General features: G+C 45.1%; 1 protein-coding gene and 1 long non-coding RNA gene across 4 annotated transcripts in view; one reads left to right on the top strand and one right to left on the bottom strand.

The window, feature by feature from the left end:
* Positions 1 to 457, bottom strand: part of LOC101907688 (uncharacterized) — a 47,580-nt gene extending 47,123 nt beyond the window's left edge. For all 3 annotated transcript variants that reach the window (XR_805800.4, XR_234114.5, XR_003034096.2), the window contains exon 1: positions 317 to 457. This is a non-coding gene — a long non-coding RNA (uncharacterized lncRNA). The remainder of the gene's footprint in view (positions 1 to 316) is intronic.
* Positions 458 to 587: 130 nt separating this feature from the next.
* Positions 588 to 23,423, top strand: part of RIMKLA (ribosomal modification protein rimK like family member A) — a 35,254-nt gene continuing 12,418 nt past the window's right edge. Inside the window, exons 1-3 of the mRNA XM_002686451.7 lie at positions 588 to 889; positions 16,865 to 17,095; positions 22,920 to 23,006. Of these exons, the coding sequence (XP_002686497.2) occupies positions 727 to 889; positions 16,865 to 17,095; positions 22,920 to 23,006 (481 nt within the window). The 5' untranslated portion in view covers positions 588 to 726. The remainder of the gene's footprint in view (positions 890 to 16,864; positions 17,096 to 22,919; positions 23,007 to 23,423) is intronic.

Below are 23,423 nucleotides of genomic sequence, written 5' to 3'. Positions count from 1 at the left end.
TCTCCCCGTTCCCTAGCTCAAGGCCACGATTTGGGCAGAGGAGTCCAAGGCCAGGGTCTAAACCGGGGGCCTAGCTGGATGACCTTCGCCAGGCCCTGGAGTCTCCCTTAGGAAGTCCTCGGGGCCCTGCCCGGGTTCTGTAGGGGCCGCCGATGCACTCAGCCCCTAGGTGTTCGGGACGGCCTTTGGGAAGCATCCCGCTGCCCGCTGCGGACCATTAGTCCGTCAGCCCGGACACCCTCTCCGCTTCCCTGGATAGCAGCCCCGATCCCTCCCGCTCGGGTCGCCCCACCCAGGCCGCCAGCGCCACGCCCACCGGGGTCCAGCGCGGGGCAGGGATGCCCTCGCTCAGCCTCGCCGCCGCCGGTCTCGCTCGGGGCTCCCCCGGCCACCAGCCCCGCTCGGGTCCCCTCCCCCGGCCGCCGCAGGCCTCGGCCCCGCCGCCCCTCCCGGGCGCCGCCCGCCGCGGCCGCCTCTGCAGCTGGCCCCGTGGCCGGCCCGCGTCCGCCGCCGCGCGCTGATTGGCTGGCCGGGGCCGGCGGCGGCGCTGAGTGGCCGGGCAGATTCGCTGGGTCAGGGCTGCAGAGGCGCCTGGCGCACCGGCGGGAGCGGAGCCGCGGCGCGCGCTCGCCGGGACGCCGGCCGCCCGCCCGCCAACCCGAGCGAGCGGCCCGGGGCGCCGAGGGGGCCCGCGCCCCACCGGGCGCCGCCGCCGCCCTGGCCGCCATGTGCTCCCAGCTCTGGTTCCTGACAGACCGGCGCATCCGCGAGGACTACCCGCAGGTGCAGATCCTGCGCGCCCTCCGGCAGCGCTGCTCCGAGCAGGACGTGCGCTTCCGGGCGGTGCTCATGGACCAGATCGCCGTCACCATCGTCGGCGGCAACCTCGGTGAGCTAGGTGGGCCCGGGAGGGTGGGGTGGCGCTCCGGGGTCCCCGAGAGCCAGCGGGTGGGCCCGCGCATCGGGCCTCCCCCGGCCAAGTCTCCTTTGGGTCACCCAAACCTGCCGCTCTCCCCCGAGAGACCTCTTTGGTTTAGAGAAATTCCCTAATCTTGGAAGCTTTTTTGACCACCAGCATCTGCCCTGAGGGCAAGATTTGAGAACGAGGTTTAATTCACTTAGGAGACTTAGTCTGGAAGGAACTTGAATTCACCTGAAGTCGCCTGGAGGTCCGAGGAAAATGAAGCTAACCCCAAATTAGCAAATTCTGCTCGCTTCAGTACCCTGCCAGTTTAGATTTATAAGAGCCAACACTAAATTTACAAAATTGCCATTAAGATGAATGTTTTTAAAAGTTTTCCTAGAGTGTCCAAGCATCAGCAGTGCACTGCATAGACTATTATTTCCAAGCTAGAAACTTGCAGATGGGGAGAAATCTGAGAAAGATTAGAATTACCTCTCGAGTATAAAGTAGGAGAGGAGACCTTTGATGGGTTTTCTTTAAACTAATCTTCCTCTCTGAAAGTATTAAATTCTGATTCCAGGAAAGTCAAGATTTCAGGTAGAGACCATTCTGGCTGCATTGATTTCTCCACTACTGTGTTCGAGAGATTTGGGGAGTAGGGAATGGGAGAGGGGCAGTAAGACATGGTTATCAGCTGTGACCATGACCTCAAAAGGTTGTGTGTTTTTAGATATTCTTAATTATCCTAATATAAACAGTTTCTGGCTTAAGAATCCTGGTTTAGGAACCTTCCCCTGACTTACAGTGTTTAAGTCTCTGCAGCCTCCAGAATGGTGGTATCCACAGGGGTCCAGGACTCAAGGAGCTTTGGGCCCACTGAGTGTTTCTTGGAATATCATTTATATTGTTTCAACCATGCCTGGTTAAATAAACTCATAATTTGTTACTTTTCTTTGGCAGGGGAAAGGGGTCCCAACTCTGAACAGGCTACATACATATGAGATTTTGAATATGACCTGTTTCTAAGTGGACCATATCTGTCCAGATGTTTCATCCATAAATTAATCAAAAACCTTCATAAGTAGTATCAGATTGAATAGTCTGTTGGAGAAATATACTCCAAACATTGGGTGTCATATACATTTAGTCTAAAAGAGTGGCTGTCAACCATAAAGGGCTCCCTCTCTCTAGTCTTGATTTGCTAAAAATGCTCACAGTTAGTTAATGCTGAGCTGGATTGCTAGACAAGGAATCAGCAGGATTGGATTATTACAGTTTTGCTGCTAACAAGTATCTTGGCTTTGCCTTGACCAGGTCTCTTTATGTCTTTGAATCTCAGCTTTCTCATTTATAAAGCTAAGGGTTAGGGTTCCTCCAGCCATATCTGTCAGTACTGTACTTAAATGGAATGATCTGTCGTATTTTACTGATCTAGATCTAGTATATACATCTTTCCACCCCCAAGAGTTTGCTCTTTTTAAACTTTTTTTTCCAGCCTGTAAAGATGCCTTTTTTGAGATACGGGCACATCATCCTACATCATTTTCCTTTTTATAGACCCATCATGCATTCCGTGAAAGAGTAGGGGAATGCTCTCTGTTTTGTATCTAAAACCCCATTTTAAACAGTCATAGGAAAATAGAAAATTAAATTCTAATGCTGCAGGAAACATTTCCACTCTTTTGTTTAGTGTCTTAAAATTTTGCTGAAATTCATGTGTGAATGTATCTCAATCTATTCAGAAGCCAGTAGTTACTTCTTTCTAAACTACAAGAAGATCTACATAGTTATTTGCCTACTCGATCAAGAAAATGAACACAGTTACTTTTTGAAGCAGTTTTAACTTTTTGCTAATTCAGTGATTGCCCCACACAAGTCACAACACATAAAACAAACCTATTAGATCACTGTTTCTGCTGTCCAAAGCAGTCAGAAGACTTATTCGGTGCGTGGTGCATGGGGGGATTAATTAAAGCACAAGTGAGTTCCATGAGAAGACTGGGCTCCTTTGCTTTGCTCAATGCTGTAACAGTGTCTAAATAGTGCCTCTCACGTACTAGGCACTCAATAAATGTATTTAAATGAATTAAAATATGCAGTCTATTTCCCAGTTTCTTCTAGAGTCAGTTATAGAAAACTGTTGGTAATTTGTTAAGCCAAAGTATTCCTCTGAAATAAACTCTAGAAATTACTGGCTTTGAAATCCAGAAATAGTTACAATGGTACTGATGTCCTTTCCTATTTGAGAATTATTGTGGGAGCTGGGAAGGAGTTTGGGATCATCCATTCTGACCCCTTCATTTTATAAATGAAAAGCCTAATGATCAGAGAGATGGAGTGATGGTTAACAACCTACTCTAATTCCCAGCCAGTGATGATGGAATAAGTGTATCCTTGGACATCTGCAACCTATAGTATTGCCAAAAAGTTTGGGGTTTTCTGTAAGATGTTATAGAAGAACTCAAATGAACTTTTTGGCCAGCCCAATACCTTTCTCAGTAAATATGAAATTGAACAGAATTACATTACATTGAGGCTAGACCGTGATGTTGCAGAGTAATGTGATAGTTTAGGAAGTTAAAGTGTCACCTTTACTCAGGCTTCATATCTTTGCTCCTTTCCATTCTTTCTTTAGATTCATGTGGGAGTAGATGAAGGGGTCATTTTGAGACAAGAATGGGCAGTGACTCCGCCAGTTCCTTAAATTCATTGCCCATCTTCCCTCCATGGAGGCTAGTGGGAACCCAAATCCAGAGATAAGAATTTCAGGTTATATATGAAGTAGAATTCAGACAAGAGGATCAAAGTTTTGGATTTAAACACTGCAATTATTTTAAACAGAATAATACAAGTAAACTGAAGAAATGCTGCAAATGCAAGGTTCTATGGTTATTTAACCCAGTGGTCGGCTCTACTGAGCATAGATTCGGGTGGGGAGACTACTGGGAGGAGTGAATGACCTTCAGGTCCTGCTGGATGTAGCATTATGAGAATCTGTGCATCGCCATGTCCTTCTTAGAAACCACAAGTTCTTCATTCATTCAACACATTTTTGTTAATTATTCTCAATCGTGAGGATACAGTGGTGGTGAATACGGCACAAAAATGCACGTAGGAATATTCAAAACGAAACACATGGAGCATTTATCATATGCCATAGGCCAAGTTTCTTTTTACATATTAATCTGATAATTATGTGCCCAGTCAGGGTGTCTGGGCATATGGTGCTGGCTGGCAGTTGGGGACCAACACTGAGTAATTCTGGGCTCAGCACTTTCTGTTTCCTTGCCTCCACTCCATCCCATGCATCAGCTGTACTGACTTCACCTTGCCCCGTGCACTGAAATTGCTTCTGCCTGAGATGCTCATCTGGTCCAGCTCCCTGCCCCTTGGGGAGCTCCTATTCACCCTTTATATGCATCTCAAGTCTTTCTTTTCTCTAAAGTCTGTCTTGACTCCTTACCTGGTCCCCAAGCATCTTTCTTTTCCATCTGCTGCCGAGTAAGATAGCATTCATTGTATATTATTGTAATTTACCTATTTACAAAGTTCATCTTCTCTCACCCCCCAAAATGACTGGATATTGCTCAAATGTATGCTCCAGAACAGGTACGTAGTAGACCTTCAGTTGACATTTGTTAAAGGCTAATGCAGCTATGTGAGAGGCTAATGCAGGTATGTGAGACTTGTGCTGTAATTAGGTGCTGTGTCTGAGATTTCATGACTGGATGCATAACTGTTTTCGTGATGAGGATGTTTATTTATTTGAGGGCAGAGTCATTGGTGCAGATCAAGTGTTTTGACCACCCACAGGTCTTTACAATTAACTGTCTCAAGAAACAAGTATAGCCCCAAACTCAGGAACAGATACCAAGACAGAAGAGATGAGTCTGACCTGGAAATGAGGATGTGTTACAGTTTGGCTCCTAGGAGCAGGATGATTCAGCATTCTTCCCTTACTTTCAGAGTTAAAACCTTGGTGGCTATATGGCAGTTTCTAGGTCAGGTTCTTTACATTAAGTTGTTCTGCGAGACTCTCACATGGTTCTTTGTAGGAATCAGGTGTGTACGATTTAAAATGTTTGGGTGGGGAGAAATCTTAATTAAATTTGAATGAGGAAATGGTCTTTTCTCAGCCTTCCAAAAGAGGACAGGGGCCTTGTAGAGAAAGGATGGATTCCCATTACTGTGCAAGAAGACACTAGCAAGAAAGCATACCAGGCTCAACTTTGTGCACAAAGGTTGATCTTTAACCTTAGTCCATGCTAAAGGCCTGTGCCTGACACCCTGTAATCCGAATAAACCAGCATCCAGCACTAGTGGAAAGATCAGGGAGTGGGTGGAAGCACCGACCATATAATGTTTCCAGACTGACGTGAGTGCTGAATGGATATGCTCTACCCCGTGGGTCCACATCTATTACTGTGGGCTGACCTCCAGGACTGAGGATGGGTTGAAGTGTGGTTTATGTTGATGTTCCTAACAGCTATTTTTAGGGACAGCTCATGAACTGTGTTGGAAAACATTCTAGAACTAATAGATGGGGGTCCTTAGTGGATCTCAGAGCCCTACTTTATAGGTTTCTGTATCACTTGTTGTTACTACCATACCCTCCACCAAATTGGTTAAGCTTGCCTGGTAGAAGGGATACAGCCATCATCAGAGAGATCCAGGTCATCTGCATCCATCCATCCCCCTTGTCATTCCTCTTCTTAGTAGAGTCCACTGACGTCCAGGTACATTACTGCTAGGCTTATCCCCACTTCACCAACTTCTCCAGTAGATAGGTAGGCCACAGTACCTATTTCCCAGAGAGACTTGACCTTATTTGAATTTTATATTGTTTTGTTACAAAACTACAACAGAATCCAAAATTCTCAATCTAATTCTACTCGATCCTTCACTATTAAAAAGTAACTCAAGATTTCGTTGTGAGGAAGGGATACAGTTAAGTTACTATGCATTGACGAATAAACAGGAATAATGGTTCCTCATTCCTATAACTCTGGTATTGTAATTGTTGTTGCTATTGTTTAGTTGCTAAGTTGTATCCAACTGTTTGCTACCCCATAAATTGCAGCACTCCGGGCTTCCCCATCCTTCACTATCTCCCAGAGTTTGCTCAAACTCATGTTCATTGAGTCAGTAATGCTATCCAACCATCTCATCATCTGTCGCCCCCTTCTCCTCCTAATAGTTTAATATCATTTATGTGTCAGTTAATCTTCACAACAATCCTATTCATTCCTTTACTTCATTCCACAAATATCAATTGGGTGCCCACTCTGTGCCAGGCCAGGTGCTGTGCTAGGTGCTGGAGACACAAAGGAGAGTAAGAACAGACACAGTCTCCCTCATTATTAGGATTTTGTTCATTCATTTGCTTTATAAATATCTGTTGACTGCCTACTATGTGTGGAGTATTGATCTAGGCATCAGAACAAAACAGACAGAAATCCCTGCCTCTCGAGGATTACATTCTAGATGGGGAAATAGAATACAAATGAGGTAAAATATATTAGCATATGGTGAAAAGAGCTAAGGAGGAAAAAAGGAAGGAAGGAAGAAGGAAGAAAAAGTAGCGCATTTCTGGGGGCGAGAGAAGGGATTGTAGTTTTAGACAGGGTGGCTGGAGTGGTCTTCACCCAGAGCATGAGGTTCAAGTAAAAGACCTGAAGGAGATAAAGACACAAGCTGTTTGGGATATCTGGGCATAGGGTGGTTCAGGGAGAGAGAACAGCAAGGAGACCAGTGTGGCCAGAGCAGAATGAGTAAGAATGAGCATTAGGAGAGGAGGTCAGAGAGGTGAGGGTGGGACGGGACCCTGTATACAGGGCCTTGTGAGTCACTGATGCACTTTCTGTCTTACCCTGGAATGAGCTGGGAATCCGCTGAAGACTTTTGAGCAGAGGGGTGATGTGACCTGCCCTACGTGCACAGGACCACACTGGCCGTAGTGTTGAGAATAGACTGATGGCAGCAAGGGCAGAGGTAGAGAGATCCCCTAGGAGGATGTTGCTGCAGCCCAGGTGAGAGATGAAGGATGCTGATTGTTGGACTAGAATGATTTCAGGGGAGGAGGGGAAAAGAGACTGGATTTTGGATATGTTTTGAAGACAGAGTTGTCAGGATTTGCCTACTGGATCAGACATTGGACATGTAAGAAAGACTAATCAAGGAGGCCTTCAAAGTTCCAATGTTTGTCCTAAACAGCTGTGAGAATCAGGTTTACTATTTATTCATATGCAAAGGGTGCGAGGGGAGTAGGTTTGGGTAGGTGGTGAGGATCAGGACTGCCTAAGGTGCCCATTAGACATCCAAATGGAAATGGTAAGTAGGCAGTTTATCATATCAGTTGCAATTCAGGGGAAAGTCCTGGCCTGAGGATATAAAAAGTAGAATCATCTCCATACAGGTCTCCCAGGAGTGACTACAGACAGAAAAGAGATCCAGGGACTGAGCTCTGGGACACTTCACTTTTCACTGGTTGGGGAGAAGGAGAAAGCATGCTTAGTCACTCAGTCGTGTCCAACTCTTACAACCCCATGGACTGTAGCCCACCAGCTTCCTCTGTCCATGGAGTTTTTTCCAGGCAAGAATACTGGAGTGGGTTACCATTTCCTCCTCCAGGGGATCTCCCATACTCAGGGATCCCACTTCTCCTGCATTGCAGGTGTATTCTTTACTGCCGAGCCATTGGGGACGCTCTGGGGAGAGGGAGAGGGAGAGGAACCAGCAAAGAATCCTAGGTAAAAGAAGTAAACCCTGGAGAGTGTGGTGTGCTGGAAGCTGAGTGGAGAAAATATTTAAAGAAGGAAGACATGATGAGACTATTTCAGCTGTGGTTGGTAAATCAAGTTAGATGAGGACTGAGAAGTGACCATTGGATTTAAACTATGGGCTTAGCATTAGTGACTCTGATAAGAGCAGTTTCAATGAAGTAATGGAACACAGTGAATACACGCACTGTCTTAGGAGTTTTATTATAATGGAAAGGTGAAGAATGGATTGATAACTTGTATGGACTGAATTGTGTTCTCCCAAAACTCATATGCTGAAGCCCTAACTTCTGATGTGATGGTATCTGGAGGTAGAGCCTTTGAGTCATGAGATTTAGATGAGATCATGAGGGTGGGGTCTTCATGATCCAATTAATGCCTTTATAACAAGAGTTGAGAGAACTTGATCTTTCTGTCTGTCTCTTTCTCCTTGCCGTGTGAGGATACAGCAAGAAGGCAGTATCAGACCCCAATATCAGACTTCCAGTGTCCATAACTGTGCAAGATAAATGTCTGTTGTTTAAGCCACCCAGGCTATGATATTTTGTAATAGCAGCTTGAGCTAAGATATTGCTCAAAGATGAATTTGAGAGGCTTTTATTAAAGAAGAGAGAAATAACACCGTATTTTATGTTAGTGTGAATGATCTGATAGAGGGAAATGGGAGATTTAGGAGAAGGAGGTTAATTGCTGGAGCATTGCCTTAAATGCCTGAGAGGGGTTGGGATCGAATGCATATTTCAAGAAGTTGGCTTAAGCTAGGAACAAGGACACTTCAGCCGCTGTATAATAGAGAAGGTAACCTATTGGCAAAGGAACAGCTAGGTGAGTAGATGTGATAGTGGAAACTTACAGAGAAGTTCTTTTCTGATTGCTTCAGAATCATTGAAATAGGAAGAGTCAGAATGAGAAGGAGGTAGGAAGAAGTAAAGATTTGAGGCAAGAAGACAAAGTGTGAAATAGTTGTTTGGGGTTGAGGGAGAGTGAGTGGACTAGGGAAACAATGCTTACCAGGCAGTGGTAGGGATGCCCTTGAGACCAGCCAACAGATTTGTGTATTTTTTCTCCAGCCATGCTGCATTGCATAGAAGAACACATGAAGTACGCAGAGTGGGGTCAGGGTTACTGGGATTGTGGTTTAGCCAAGCAAGAAATGGGTGCAAGGACATGAGGGTAATATGTGTGGTGCTTCACTATGGAATTTAAATAGTGTAAGGGCGGAAGTGAGGGCATGAAGCGAGTGAAGGGCAGTAAAAAGATGGGGGACCCGTGCATGGTAGTTCCAGATGGTATCAAACTGTGGCTGGAGTTGGGGTACAAGAGAGTGAGCTGGAAATATAGGGCGCAGTGGTTGGAGATGGGAATTCTGATCACTGCATAAAGTCTGGAATGTAACTGGGAGTGGTGGCTGGGCTGGGGTGATGGACAGGATCCTTGGAGGAAAGGAAGTCAAAAGATGGAGAGACCTGGGCATCGGAAGAATTCTTTTTTTTAAATTTTAATTAATTGACTTCTTTCTTTGGCTGCGCTGGGTCTTAGTTGCAACACATGGGATCTTTGCTCTTCCCTGCGGCATGCAGGATCTTTAGCTGCAGCATGCGGACTCTTAGTTTCGGCATGTGGGATCTAGTTCCCTGCTGCTGCTAAGTCGATTCAGTCGTGTCCAACTCTGTGCGACCCCATAGACGGCAGCCCACCAGGCTCCCCCGTCCTTGGGATTCTCCAGGCAAGAACACTGGAGTGGGTTGCCATTTCCTTCTCCAAAGCATGAAAGTGAAAAGTGAAAGTGAAGTCACTCAGTTGTGTCCGACTCTTAGCGACCCCATGGACAGCAGCCTACCAGGCTCCTCCATCCATGGGATTTCCCAGGCAAGAGTACTGGAGTGGGTTGCCATTGCCTTCTCCACCAGGTATCAAACCCAGATCCCCTGCATTGGGATATTGAAGTCACCAGTATCTATGACAGTGCAAGAGAGTCAGTGAGTTTGGAGCTAAAGCTTCAAGGACAGGGGAGTGACTGGGAGCCTTAGAAGACCTGCACAAGTAGGGAGATGTGGTGTGGTTGGACGAGAGTCAGACTGGGTGTCTTAGGAGGAGAGAAGGGGGATGGTCAAGCCACAGTGAGAAGCAAGGAGCACGTCTCTCCTACCTCCAGGCCCAGTGACCCCTGGCGTGAGAGAGAGAAAACCGCCACAGCTTGGGAGGGAGGAAGAAGCAGTGCCACTGGGGAAAGGCAGGGGTCAATTAGACTCAAAAAAGAAGAGGAAAGGAACACTCACTGAAAAGGTCGAGGATAGAGGATTTGCTGCCCATTGAGTCCCATCGACTGAGTCCCCTAGGGCACAGGGGAGGTGGAGGTGGGAGTAGAAAAGGCAGTGTCAGAACTGGGGTGGGTGTGGCTCAGAGTCCAGGGACAGGGCCTTGGAGACTGGAGTCTTGAGAGACTGACGTGAAAGGCGGGAAGGGCTTGATGAGGGTTGTCTTTGTGGTTGCAGGAAAGATTGTGTTGGTGAGGTGAGGGAGAGAGGAAGGTTTTCAAGTTGTTCTCTTTTACAGAAGAGCAAACTGAGACCCAGGGACATTTTTTGTCTTGCCAAGCTGTTCAATGACAGCACAAGTTAAATCAGGTCTCTGACGTGGAGGCCAGGACTTTATCCACTTTGTCATAATTGCCTTTCATCTCTTGTGGCCTCAACTTCTTGAAAGGCCTTTGCAAATAGCCCTGGGATATTCCTGAACTCAGTGTGTATGGGTTGTCATGCCTTTGCAACAAGAGGTAGACATCAAGCTTTTATTAGTTACACATGTTTCTTCTGAGCCAGAAGCACTGTGAGTCGACATCTCCTGTCTGAAACTTGCCTTGATTCTCTTAGAAATAATCACCTAGCTGTCCCCTCCTCCTCTGCTGTCACTGTACCCTGATATATATACCTGCGAGAGCACTTCTAATATTGTGTTAGAATCTCCCCAGCCCCTGCCCAAACCAGACTGATAACTCTTCTTAATACCCAGGTGCTCTGTAGAACCTCACTGACATTAATTACAGTTGTCTGTCTTCTTTCTTCTTAAATCCCAGGGATGTTGTCTCACGCACACACCTCCGCCCCTGTGCCCAGCCCTTAAGACGGTGCCTGGATGCATGTTCCTTCACTGTCAGAGGCTCTCCCATGGTGCTTTGCTCTTACATTTGATGGCACCCCTACCCCCCCCCCCCCATCCTGCATCTAACCATCAGTAGTACCTGAATCTCTGCCTGACAGCTTTCTCTGCTTACAGGAGCTCACTTTGTCCACACGTGTATGGTAAGCCAGAAGGGCCAGGGAATTAACACCACACCCCTGGATCTGCTCTCAGCCAGACTTAGAATACATATAAAATTATAAATCACTAGCTCCCTTGCCCCTTGGGTGTGGTAACCAAGGAGTGTGCACTAAACCATTTCTTATTGTTGCCCAGCAGGATTAAGCTCTGGGTGCCAAGGTCATCACTCACTTCCTAAGACACCTTTTATTTGCAGCATTGTCTTCTCCTCTCCCCTCCCAGTGTTTCCTGAAATTACCACCCTGATGATAAACCCCCTGTACTTCAGTCCTTGTCTCCAGGAGTCCTGCTGGGGAAACCCAACTCTTACACTGGGTTTGGCCCAAAGTAGGTGCTCAATAAATCTTCACTGAAGGACTATGTGAAATGATAAATGTGTGTTGAGTGACTGAATGATGTCAGTATCTTTCTCCATAAAGAGATGATAAACTCCTGGTAGGCAGAGACCACCTGGCTCATCTTTGTATTTCTGTGTCTGACTCATTGCAACAGTTCAATAAAGGTTGAACTGAATTAAATGACCTCAAAATAGCATCTGGCGGAAAGAGAAGGTGGCCTCATAATGACTGTGAGTCTTAATGGGATGGAGGTGCAATTTTCTTTGAAGCATTGTAACAAAGACCTTTAAAAGGAAAGGAAGAGCGGCATAGTAAGAATAAAAATAACTTCCGTATGAGGAAATGCTGGGGGGTAGGGTAGAAAAAGACCGGAGAAAATGTGGAGAATGATTGGGATGAGCCAGATCATGTTTGGGATGACACATATTCCTCCTCACACGACATGGTAGTGCGCAGCACTTGATGGATTATTATGCACTTAATTTATAGTGTTGATTCCTTTCTCAGCTTTACCGCCAACCATGGCTAGTAGTAAACATGATCCTACTCACGTGTAGTGGTTCTAAAAACTCCCGTAAGTGAGGTCCTTTGCTGGCTTTCCTGCTATGGTGTTCTGCGTTTTTTCTTATTTCTGCCACTTGCTTTGTACATGAAGTGTTTTTTTCCTAGCATTCAAGAAGCCAGTTTAGGGTTTTTTGTTGTTGTTGTTAATCAATTATTTATTTTTTGTCTGTGCTGGCTCTTCGTCGTCGCGTGGGCTTTTCTCTAGTTGTGGCGAGCAGGGGTCACTGCTCGTTGCAGTTGTGCGGTCTTGTGGTGGCTTCTCTTGTTTCAGAGCAGGGACTCTAGGGCACACGGGCTTCAGGAGTTGTGGCTCCGGGGCTCTAGAGCACAGACTCAGTAGTTGTGGCACACAGGCTTAGTTCCTCCACAGCATGTAGGATCTTCCCAGATCAGGGATCAAACCCACGTCTCCTGCATTAGCAGGCAGATTCTTGAAGACTGAGCCACCGGGGAAGCCCTGCCAGTTTAGTTCTGAAGCTTGCATTTTTGTTGTGAAGCCAGGGATGCACATGTGTGTATATGAATGAGTGCTCTGTGCCCACACATCTAAAGGGTGGTGACCCACTGGGCATCAGGTCTGTGTAAATGCAAAGACTTTTGATAATCAGTCCGGTACAAGGGTTCATATACAAGATGTCATTTTTTTAAATTAAAGCATAGTTGATTTACATTGTTCTGCCAATCGCTGCTGTACAGCAAAGTGACGGAGTTATACACTTATATACATTCTATTTTTATATTCCTTTCCATTATGGTTTTGAATATAGTTTCCTGTGGATACTCCCACTATCCATAGGATATTGAATATAGTTCCCTGTGCTGTACAGTAGGACCTTGTTCATTCATTCTAAATGTAATAGTTTGCATTTACCACCCCCAAACTCCAGGCCATCACTCTTCCTCAGCAACTACAAGTCTGTTCGGTTTTTTTTTTTAACGAAACATCTTTAATTTAAATACGATAATACATATGAAAGCTCTTAGCCAAGTCCCTCAAACACAAAATGTTAGGCAAATTCAGATCTGAATGATTCTACCTTTTATTATCCTTGACTCTTCCCTGTATTTGTATGAATGATTGAAAATGGGTTTTAATTTTTAGAGCTCTGCTTTCCAATAATGACTTATTTCTAAAGCTATTTCTCTGTATTATTATGTGCATTTCTCTGCTGTTGTACATATAAATGCAAAAGTCTAGTTCTGTAGAATTAATTTAATCCAATATATAGGTTAGGAAGAAAAACAGGCTCAATTCTTTGGAAAAGTTACTCATTTTTCTATCTTGTTTTTAATACATTAAACATATCTCCAAATATAAATAATAGAGTCAAAAGGAAATCAGAACGTAATTACCCATGAAAATATATTATTCTTTTTGGAAGTAATATGGAGGAAATATTGTGGTTTCAAAAAGTTGATTTAAGCAAGGTTGGTTATTCATCATTGTACTAACTAGTTTGGGGTCGGATCATTCTCACAATCTTATGGACCTGTTCGGGGACAGAGTGATCATTTTAATTAAAAAAAAAAAAAAAATTGGTTCGAGGCTAAATAGTAAATTTCAAGCCCAGTCTAGGAGCCTGAGAGATCCCAAATATCCCAGAAGCAACTCAGCTTCTTTCCCTTCACCCTGATGTCCAGGTCAAGGTGATACCCAAGAGCACTAGGGCACTTAATCACATGAAATTGCTTGTTATTGAGGGAATGAGCCCCTCATGGTTCAGGGCTTTCCTTCCATCCCTTGCCAGCAAAGCAGAAGCCTGCCCTCTCTGAGTTCCTGCATCAGCCTTTCATTCCTTTGGCGTAAGGCCCATAGATTGCAGTGGGAATGTTAATGATCCCAGGAAAGGTGACACATTAAGCTCCATCCTTTCCTGAGAGGAGATATTTATGGGAAGAGGGAGAGAGATTACTAAGTGGTTAAAGGCTCAAGAATTCACTGACAGGTTTGCCGAGCACAAAATGGCAACCCACTCCAGTGTTCTTGCCTGGAGAATCCCGGGGACGGGGGAGCCTGGTGGGCTGCCGTCTATGGGGTTGCACAGAGTCGGACACGACAGACGTGACTTAGCAGCAGCCTTAAATCCAAGCTGTTCTTGGCCATGGCTGTGCGGAACTGCCGTTCCTGCTGATGGATGCCATCACAAGCTGCAGACTCTTGTCTCCTGCTTCTAGAAATGTTTAATTTGGACAAGGTGCCGTGACCTGCTGTGCTAAGTTGCTTCAGTCATGTCTGACTCTGTGCGACTCTCTGGACTGTAGCCTGCCAGGCTCCTCTGTGCATAGGATTCTCCAGGCAAGAATACTGGAATGAGTTGCCATGTCCTCCTCCAGGGGATCTTCCCTACGCAGGGATCAAACCCACGTCTCCTGCATTACAGGCAGATTCTTTACCACTGGCACCACACGGGAAGCCCAAGGTACAGACAGCAAAGAAAACGGGAGTGATCGGGGGCAGGTGACGTTGCCCCATAGCACGGATGCTGGAGCTGGGTCAGTGGGCAGAGAAAGAACTGGTTGTACTGATGTTTTCCCTAAATCCATCATGCTCCTCTCTGCACAGAGCTGGAGGCCAGCACAGTCAGAGGCCACATCTGTCTAACTGCTTGCAAGAGCCTTTTCAGCTCCACGTTAATCCATTCCATTCTTCATTTATTAAAGGCTTCAGTTGGAATGAGCCAGGCCTAAAGATTTACCTTTGGAGAAGAGAGATGAAGTCCTGGTAAGACTTCTAGGTGTACGTGAATCTGCTTGTCGAGGCTGAGCTGTCTCTGTCCATGTGTGGTTGGTATTTCCAGAAATGACTGAATTCTTTTCTTCCCATTTAGAAGTTTAACTGTTTGTCTGTGGTCTCCTGTTAAGATTTAAAAGCCAGATGTTTCTGCTGCTTCTCATCTCTCTAGGTCACTTTTCTGTTGCAAAGCCATTTTTCTCATCAGGTGGTGCAAATCTCCATAAAGTGTCCTACCTTGCTCCGTAGAATGTCTGTGCAGTAAAAATGCCGGTGCCTTGCATATGCATAGCATTTCGTAGTTCTTAAAGCATTTTTGCATATATTACCTCATTATGTAATGTCGTTCTGGGCTGTCACTTTTCCCCTGACTGTTCTGTATTTACTCACCTTTTTCACCAACTTGAATACTTTTCTTTCTTCTCCTACCAATTTTGAGGATATTACTCAGGGTTTGCTTTTTCCCCCCTTTCAGATTATTTTCCCCAGGGGCTATTAGTGGCAAAGGAAAAAGCACATATAAATGATACTGTTTTCTGATGGCAAAGTGAAGATAACCTGAATGCTCTTTAGACATCATCCCTGAGAATTACGTTCCAGTTCCTTGGGTTCACGCTGTCAACAGAAGTACTGAAAACAATTTAACTTAATGATTGCACTTACTCTCTTTGCTTTAAATTGGTGAAACATCTAGAATGGGAGGAAACTGTGCAAGTTAGATCCATGTAGTCGTTCTGTGGTTTGGGTTTTTCTGTTTGGTTGCTGTTGTTTTGTTTTGCTTAGAGTTTTTGTATTGATATAATTCATCCCTGTATAGAGAAATAGTAACTTCCTTGGTAACTTTTATTTTCTTGAAATTAATATGGTTGTGCACTTTTTATCACTTACGAAATCAAAGGTGCTTTAGGTTAAAGTCTATAACATGGTTCTCGAACTGTGTTTAAAAGGTTTTCTGTGGAGCATGTTAGAGACTCCTTTAAGGTTCACTAAGGCAGACCAAGTAATTCCCTGAACTTACTTCTCATTGCCCTCTCCAGTCCACTTCCTGTCTCTGTCATTGTATCCCCAAATGCTGAGTGCACTGGAGATGCCCAGTTAACTACTAAGAGTAATACAAACCATAGGCTAGCAGGGTTGAAAGAGATCAAGCAGGTTGCTGTGACATTCCTTCTGTGCCATCCTTGAATGACCTAATGAGCCTCAGCCCATTCCATCCTAAGACAGCGGAAAAGTATCCCTTTTGTTGAGCCCATATCTATCTCTATGTAGCTTCTATACAATTAAACAAACATGGAGTGCCTACCACGCACCAGATACTGTTCTAGGGGCTGGGGTCACAGCAGTGAGCAGTCAGACAAAATAGTGCTCTTATGGATAGCTCCTCAGCTCTATCTCCTGAGGTCACAGAAGACAAGCCAAGTAATTCTTCTGCATGGAACCCTACAGATAATTGAAGACTGCACTCCTGTTCCTCTGAGTCCTCATCACAAGCTAATACTCCCAGTTCATCCAGTATCATGCAGGTTTAAGTCATTTGGCTACACAGATCAATTGTTTTGTGATGCATTCTAGTGTTTCTTAATATTAAATTGACTTTTAGTAGATTGATTATTTTTTAAGTTTTTTGTTATAAAGGTAATATACAGTTGGAGGCATTTTGGAAAATATGGATAATTATAGGAAATCATCTATAATCCCATTACCACTGTTAAAATGTTGATATACCTTTTCTAACTTATATCGATAATTTTGTATCGTTTCTTTTTCACTTAACATTGACATTTTACATCCATTATATTCATAATATTCCAGATGACTTTTAAAGATGAAATCATGAGAGTAGTAAAAATACCTTAAGTGTCTTATACTGCATTCCCTATTATTGTCCCCAGCCTTCTAAGACACCAGGCTTTAGGGAATACTATTAATAGTGCTCTATGGAAGGAGGTACTGCACTATATTATCTCCTGTGGATTTTTCTGACTTGGATTATTCTCGGTACACTGCCCTCCTCCCCTGCCCCCATTCACTGTTTTGAATTTCCTCAGTGTTCATTTGCTTAGAGTATAAGATGGACAGTAGCCTCTCATTACAACAGGATATTCAAGTGCCACTTTCAAGGCTCTTCTTTCCGCTAACTTCAGTCTTGAGGCATCTGTTGGAACCAGCGCTTCTGGTGGGATTAGATGACAGCCAGCACACAGCTCACTTCTTCCTTTGATTGCAGGCCTGCAGCTGAACCAGAAGGCGCTCACCACTTTCCCAGACGTGGTGCTTGTCCGCGTGCCCACGCCCTCCGTGCAGTCGGACAGTGACATCACCGTCCTGCGACACCTGGAGAAGCTGGGCTGCCGCTTAGTCAACCGCCCACAGAGCATTCTAAACTGCATCAACAAATTCTGGACATTCCAGGAGCTGGCTGGGCATGGGGTCCCCATGCCAGACACCTTCTCCTATGGTGAGTGTCCTTAAAATAGAATTGAGCCTTGTTTTTCCAAATTGCCTGCATCTCTTATGTTCTCTCTCCCCAGAAGCCCTCTAGTAGCTCTTGTTGGCTTTCAAGGTGAATCTGTTCATCTTAGTTGAGTCAATACCTTGAGTCTGTATCATAGTCATCCCCGCTGTCTGAAATGTCTTTGCTCCTTTTTCTCTGGAATTCGTTCATTAAATATGTAGCTGGGACACGCAGTGTGCCAAGCACCACACTAGGCACTCTGCTTTAGCAGTAAGCAGGAGAGTCCTGCTCTCAAGGCGTTTGCAGTTCATCAGGGGCAGAGGACAGCAAGTAAGCAGGCAGTTTCAGGGCAGTGTAGTAAGTGCCAGGATAAGAGTTAGTGCAAGATGGTATGGGTTTATAGGAGAGCTCCTAATTTAGTTTAGGATATTGAAGACTTCCCAAAAGAGATAAAGCTGACATTATTGAGCTAAAGCAAGGTGGGTAAGAGAGCAGTCTAAGAAGCAAGCAGAATATAGAAAGATCTAAAGGTAAGTGAGAACATGACCGATTGGTGTTATTTTGAGTAATTTGTAGAATATCAGGGAACTAGAGTTGAGATATATGGCTAGAAAGATAAGAAGTTGCCATCTACAGTATATGAAAGAGGTTGGGGTAATCCTGAGACTAACAGAAAGTTATTGGAGGGCTTTAAGCAAGGAAATGGCCTGATGAGAGGTCAGAATGTCAGTTTGGCTACACTGCAGAGAAGGAATTAGACCAGAGGTAAAGCAGAGACAGGATATATAGTGGTGAAAGTGAAAGTCGCTCAGCCGTGTCTGACTCTTTGCGACCCCATATAGTCCATGGAATTCTCCAAGCCAGAATACTGGAGTGGGTAGCCTTTCCCTTCTCCAGGGGATCTTCCTGACCCAGGAATCAAACCAAGGTCTCCTGCATTGCAGGCAGATTCTTTGCCAACTGAGCTATTAGGGAGGCCGTGTACAGTGGTAGGCTTTATAAATGATGCAGCTGAGCAATGATGGCCGAAACTATAAGGTGGTTAGAGTAGGTATGAAGTGAACAGATTCAAGATTTAAGGAGACAAATATGAGGACATGATGATTGTTTGGGTGTTAGCACAGTGGAGAGGAATCAAGAGTGACTCTGGTGTCTGGTTTGGGCCACCAGATGAGAAAGCAAAAACTCAATGAGTGTTCCAGGGAAGAAGAGAAACAGACGGGTGGGTAGGGCAAGGCATTATTGGGAGAGATTATTTGGGTTTAGGACACATTCTATATGAGGTTTCTACAGTAAGCGAGTAAAAGTATTCAGTAGGCACCAGATAAATGAATCTGGAGCTCCTGAGAGAGGTGTCGACTACGGAAGTAGATGTGGAAACTTCCATTACGTTCAGTGAAATCACAAGAGTGGAGAATATGCAGAATGAAGAGAGGCCTGAGCTGCATGAAATGGTTCAATGGTAAATTTTGTTATGTCTATTTTATCATAATAAAATAATAATTAATAAAAGAGAGTTTGGGAGAGAATCCTTTAGGGAATAGGAAAAGGAAGAAGAACTTATGCAAGAAGCCAAGTGAGAGCAACTGGAAAGGTGAGAAGAGAAAGAAGAAAGGCGACAGACGCCAATGGGAAGAACATGCCACAGAGAGTGGTATAACGAAAAGTCGTGCTTGATTCTAAAAAGACACATGACATAAGCACAGAGACGTGTGTTGGATGTAGCACAGGGCGTTCAATGACTACAGCTTCACTTTAGCATTGGAAAGAAAAACCATCCTGTCGGGGATGAGGAAGTGAGTGGGGTGTGAGGAAATGGAAGCCCTTTGATAGTTTGATCAGAGGGATCAGTTCAGTTCAGTAACTCAACAGTGTCTGACTCTTTGCGACCCCATGGACTGCAGCACGCCAGGCCTCCCTGTCTATCACCAACTCCGGGAGTTTACTCAAACTCACGTTCATTGAGTTGGTGATGCCATCCAACCATCCCATCCTCTGTCATCCCCTTCCCCTCCCACCTTCAATCTTTCCCAGCATCAGGATCTTTTCAAATGAGTCAGCTGTTCGCATCAGGTGGTCAAAATTGGAGTTTCAGCTTCAACATCAGTCCTTCCACTGAACACTCAGGACTGATCTCCTTTAGAATGGACTGGTTGGATCTCCTTGCAGTCCAAGGGACTCTCAAGAGTCTTCTCCAACACCACAGTTCAAAAGCATCAGTTCTTCAGCACTCAGCTTTATTTATAGTCCAACTCTCACATCCAAACATGACCACTAGAAAAACCATAGCCTTGACTAGACGGACCTTTGTTGCCAAAGTAATGTCTCTGCTTTTTAATGTGTTGTCTAGGCTGGTTATAACTTTACTGCCAAGGAGTAAGTGTCTTTCAATTTCATGGCTTCAGGCACCGTCTGCAGTGATTTTGGAGCCCCCCAAAATAAAATCTCTCGCTGTTTTCCCATCTACTTGCCATGAAGTGATGAGACTGCAGGGCACGATCTTAAGTTTTCTGAATGTTGAGCTTTAAGCCAACCTTTTCACTCTCCACTTTCACTTTCATCAAGAGGCTCTTTCGTTCTTCTTCACTTTCTGCCATAAGGGTGGTGTCATCTGCATATCTGAAGTTATTGATATTTCTCCCACAATCTTGATTCAGTTTGTGCTTCATCCAGCCCAGTGTTTCTCATTATATACTCTGCATATAAATTAAATAAGCAGGGTAAAAATATACAGCCTTTTCCTATTTGGAACCAGTCTGTTGTTCCATGTCCAGTTATAACTGTTGCTTCCTGACCTGCATACAGATTTCTCAAGAGGCAGCTCAGGTGGTCTGGTATTCCCATCTCTTTCAGAATTTTCCACAGTTCATTGTGATCCACACAGTCAAAGGCTTTGGCATAGTCAATAAAGCAGAAATAGATGTTTTTCTGGAACTCTCTTGCTTTTTCGATGATCCAGAAAATGTTGGCAATTTGATCTCTGGTTCCTCTGCCTTTTCTAAAACCAGCTTGCTCACGGTTCACGTATTGCTGAAGCCTGGCTTGGAGAATTTTGAGCATTACGTTACTAGCGTGTGAGATGAGTGCAATTGTGCGGTAGTTTGAGCATTCTTTGGCATTGCCTTTCTTTGGGATTGGAATGAAAACTGACCTTTTCCAGTCCTGTGGCCACTGCTGAGTTTCTGAATTTTCCAAATTTGCTGGCATATTGAGTGCAGCACTTTCACAGCATCATCTTTCAGAATTTGAAATAGCTCAACTGGAATTCCATCACCTCCACTAGCTTTGTTTGTAGTGATGCTTTCTAAGGCCCACTTGACTTCGCATTTCAGGATGTCTGGCTCTAGGTGAGTGATCACACCATCATGATTATCTGTGTCGTGAAGATCTTTTTTGTACAGTTCTTCTGTGTATTCTTGCCACCTCTTCTTAATATCTTCTGCTTCTGTTAGGTCCATACCATTTCTGTGCTTTATTGAGCCCATCTTTGCATGAAATGTTCCCTTGGTATCTCTAATTTCCTCGAAGAGATCTCTAGTCTTTCCCATTCTGTTGTTTTCCTCTATTTCTTTGCACTGATCGCTGAGGAAGGCTTTCTTATCTCTCCATGCTGTTGTTTGGAACTCTGCATTCAAATGGGTATATCTTTCCTTTCCTTCTTTGCTTTTCGCTTCTCTTCTTTTCACAGCTATTTGTAAGGCCTCCTCAGACAGCCATTTTGCTTTTTTGCATTTCTTTTTCTTGGGGATGGTCTTGATCCCTGTCTCCTGTACAATGTCATGAACCTCCGTCCATAGTTCATCAGGCATTCTGTCTATCAGATCTGGTCCCTTAAATCTATTTCTCACTTCCACTGTATAATCGTAAGGGATTTGATTTAGGTCTTACCTGAATGGTCTGGCGGTTTTCCCTACTGTGTTCAAGGTTGTAACTAAGGGATGATTCAGGGTCAAGGAATGGGTTTTATTTGTTTAAGATGGGAGACGACTGAGCGTGTTTAAAATACTGCTGCCATTCTGAACTGAGAGGTTGAAGATACAGCAGAGGGAGGACACTTAATATTGCAAAATCCCTGAGGAGGTGAGAGGGAAAGGGGTCTGAGGCCCAGGTACAGGAATGGCCTCAGATAAGAAAAACCCCTCTTGGGACTTGGCTGGCACTCCAGGAAGACTCCATACTTCCAATGCAAGGGGTGCAGGTGCAGTGCCTGGTTGGGGAACTGAGAGTCCACATACCATCAGCCATAAATAAATAAATAAAGGGCCTTCCTTGCATTGTATTCTAGGGAAGGACAAAAAGATCGTTAGAGAGGAGTTACCTTTATCAGTGGGTATCAGGAAGCTAGGAGTTCTCTTCTTATAAAATGTTTTCATGTGATGATGCCCCTGTTTTATCTGCACTGCCTCTGTATGCTGCTTTTCATTTTTAAAAATCATTAGCACTTTTGTGACAGGTCTTATTAGTATTTCAGAGTATTTTGTTTTGCAAAAAATTTGATGAACTGTAACACCTGTGGTAGGAAGAATAATGGTCCCCTAAAGATACAAAGGGGCTTCCCTGGTGGCTCAGTGGTGAAGAATCTGCCTGTAATGCAGAGACGTGGGTTTGATCCCTGGGTAGGGAAGATCCCCTGGAGAAGGACATGGCAACCCACTCCAGTACTCTTGCCTGGGAAATCCCATGGACAGAGGAGCCTGGTGGGCTACGGTCCATGGGGTCACAAAAGAGTCAGACACAAGTTAGCAACTAAACAACAGCAACAAAGATGCAAAGTGTAGGAAATCAAGGAAGCTTATAAAACAATTTAGAAGGATTTTAATACAGATTAATATTCACAGTTTTTTTTTTTTAATATATATATTCACAGTTTTTAAATGAAGGCTTAAAGGAGTATAGTGGAGCCAATTCAGTCATGCCTTAACCTTGGATGAGACAAATCCCAGACTTGGTTTCTTTGGATAATGGTTTTCTACCTCTGTACAACAATCTACTGAAAACTCGGCAGCTTAGACAACACCCATTTACCAACTCACAGTTTTGGAAGGTCTGAAGTCTAGCTATGGCATAGCTGGGTTCTATACTCAGGTCTCACTAGGCTGAAATCAAGGTGCAGCTGGGCTGGGATCTCATCTGAGGTCTGGGATTTTCCAGGCTCACGGTTGGCATTTAGTTCCTTGTAGTTGTAGGACTGAGGTCCCCTCTTTCTGCTGGTTGTTAATTTAGGGCCATTCTCAGCTCCTAGAGGCTGCCCGCCTGGCCCTGTCACATGGACTTCTCTCCAGCATGGCAGTTCACTCCCCCAAGGCCAGCAGGAGAGTTTCTCTGCTGCTTCACCTTCTTTTACAGGGCTCACCTGATTAGGACAGGGCCCACCAAGAATATCTCCCTTTTAATTAATTCGAGTCAACTGATTATTAGCCTGATCACAGGAATGCTGTCCCAGCATAGTCACAGGCCCCTCCTACACTTAGGAGGGGGATTATACAGGGCATGTACACCAGCAGGTAGGAATCTCGGGGGCCTTCTTAGAGGTCTGCCTACCCCAGCCATGATAAGGGAAAAAAATCCCTGCCCTGCCCATGGGCTTGTCATGAGAATGACATGGACTGGAGCACGTGAAGCCTCTGCCACGTAGAAGCCCCTGATAATGCCACTTACCTTCTCTCTCTGCTCCCACCTTTTGGATGACAGGTACAAATACATAGTCTGTCGGATGGAATGGGTTCAAATTGCCTTAATCAGAGAGACGCTAGGCCTCTAAAGAATTCCTACAGACCGCCCCCCAACCATCAGCCTCACCTTCCCTGACTTTCGCTTTTCTTGGCAGGTGGACATGAAGACTTTTCGAAAATGATCGATGAAGCCGAGCCGCTGGGTTACCCCGTGGTGGTGAAGAGCACGCGCGGACACCGGGGTCAGTGCCCTCTGCCCCGGCTTCTGGTTGGGCGGCAGCTCTGCGGACGAGACCCTCGCCCCCGCGCTGCAGAAGCGCTGCTCAGAGAGACGGAGCTCCCCCTGGCGGAGCTTGTGGTGTAGTCCTTAGCTCTGTCCCCTTCTCGCTGTTCCCACTGTTCTAGCTTTGTCCACACCCTTCTCGGCCCTTCCCTAGACTCTCGCAGTAGACTCCTGACTTGGTTCTGACTGGTTTCCTGAACTCCACTGCCAGTGCATCCGCTCGTCTTTGTGGGAAACAGTTTCTCTGGAACATAGATCTCCTCTTGTCACCCCTTTGCTGAAAAACCTTCCCAAGAGCTTGTGTTGCCTGTTAGACACAGTTCCTATTCCTCACCTTGGAGGGTGTCCACATACCTTGGCAGCCTTCTCTGGCTAC

This window comes from Bos taurus, chromosome 3 (genome assembly GCF_002263795.3).
Source record: "Bos taurus isolate L1 Dominette 01449 registration number 42190680 breed Hereford chromosome 3, ARS-UCD2.0, whole genome shotgun sequence".
Taxonomy (NCBI): domain Eukaryota; kingdom Metazoa; phylum Chordata; class Mammalia; order Artiodactyla; family Bovidae; genus Bos; species Bos taurus.
This window is presented reverse-complemented; position numbering and strand designations above follow the sequence as displayed.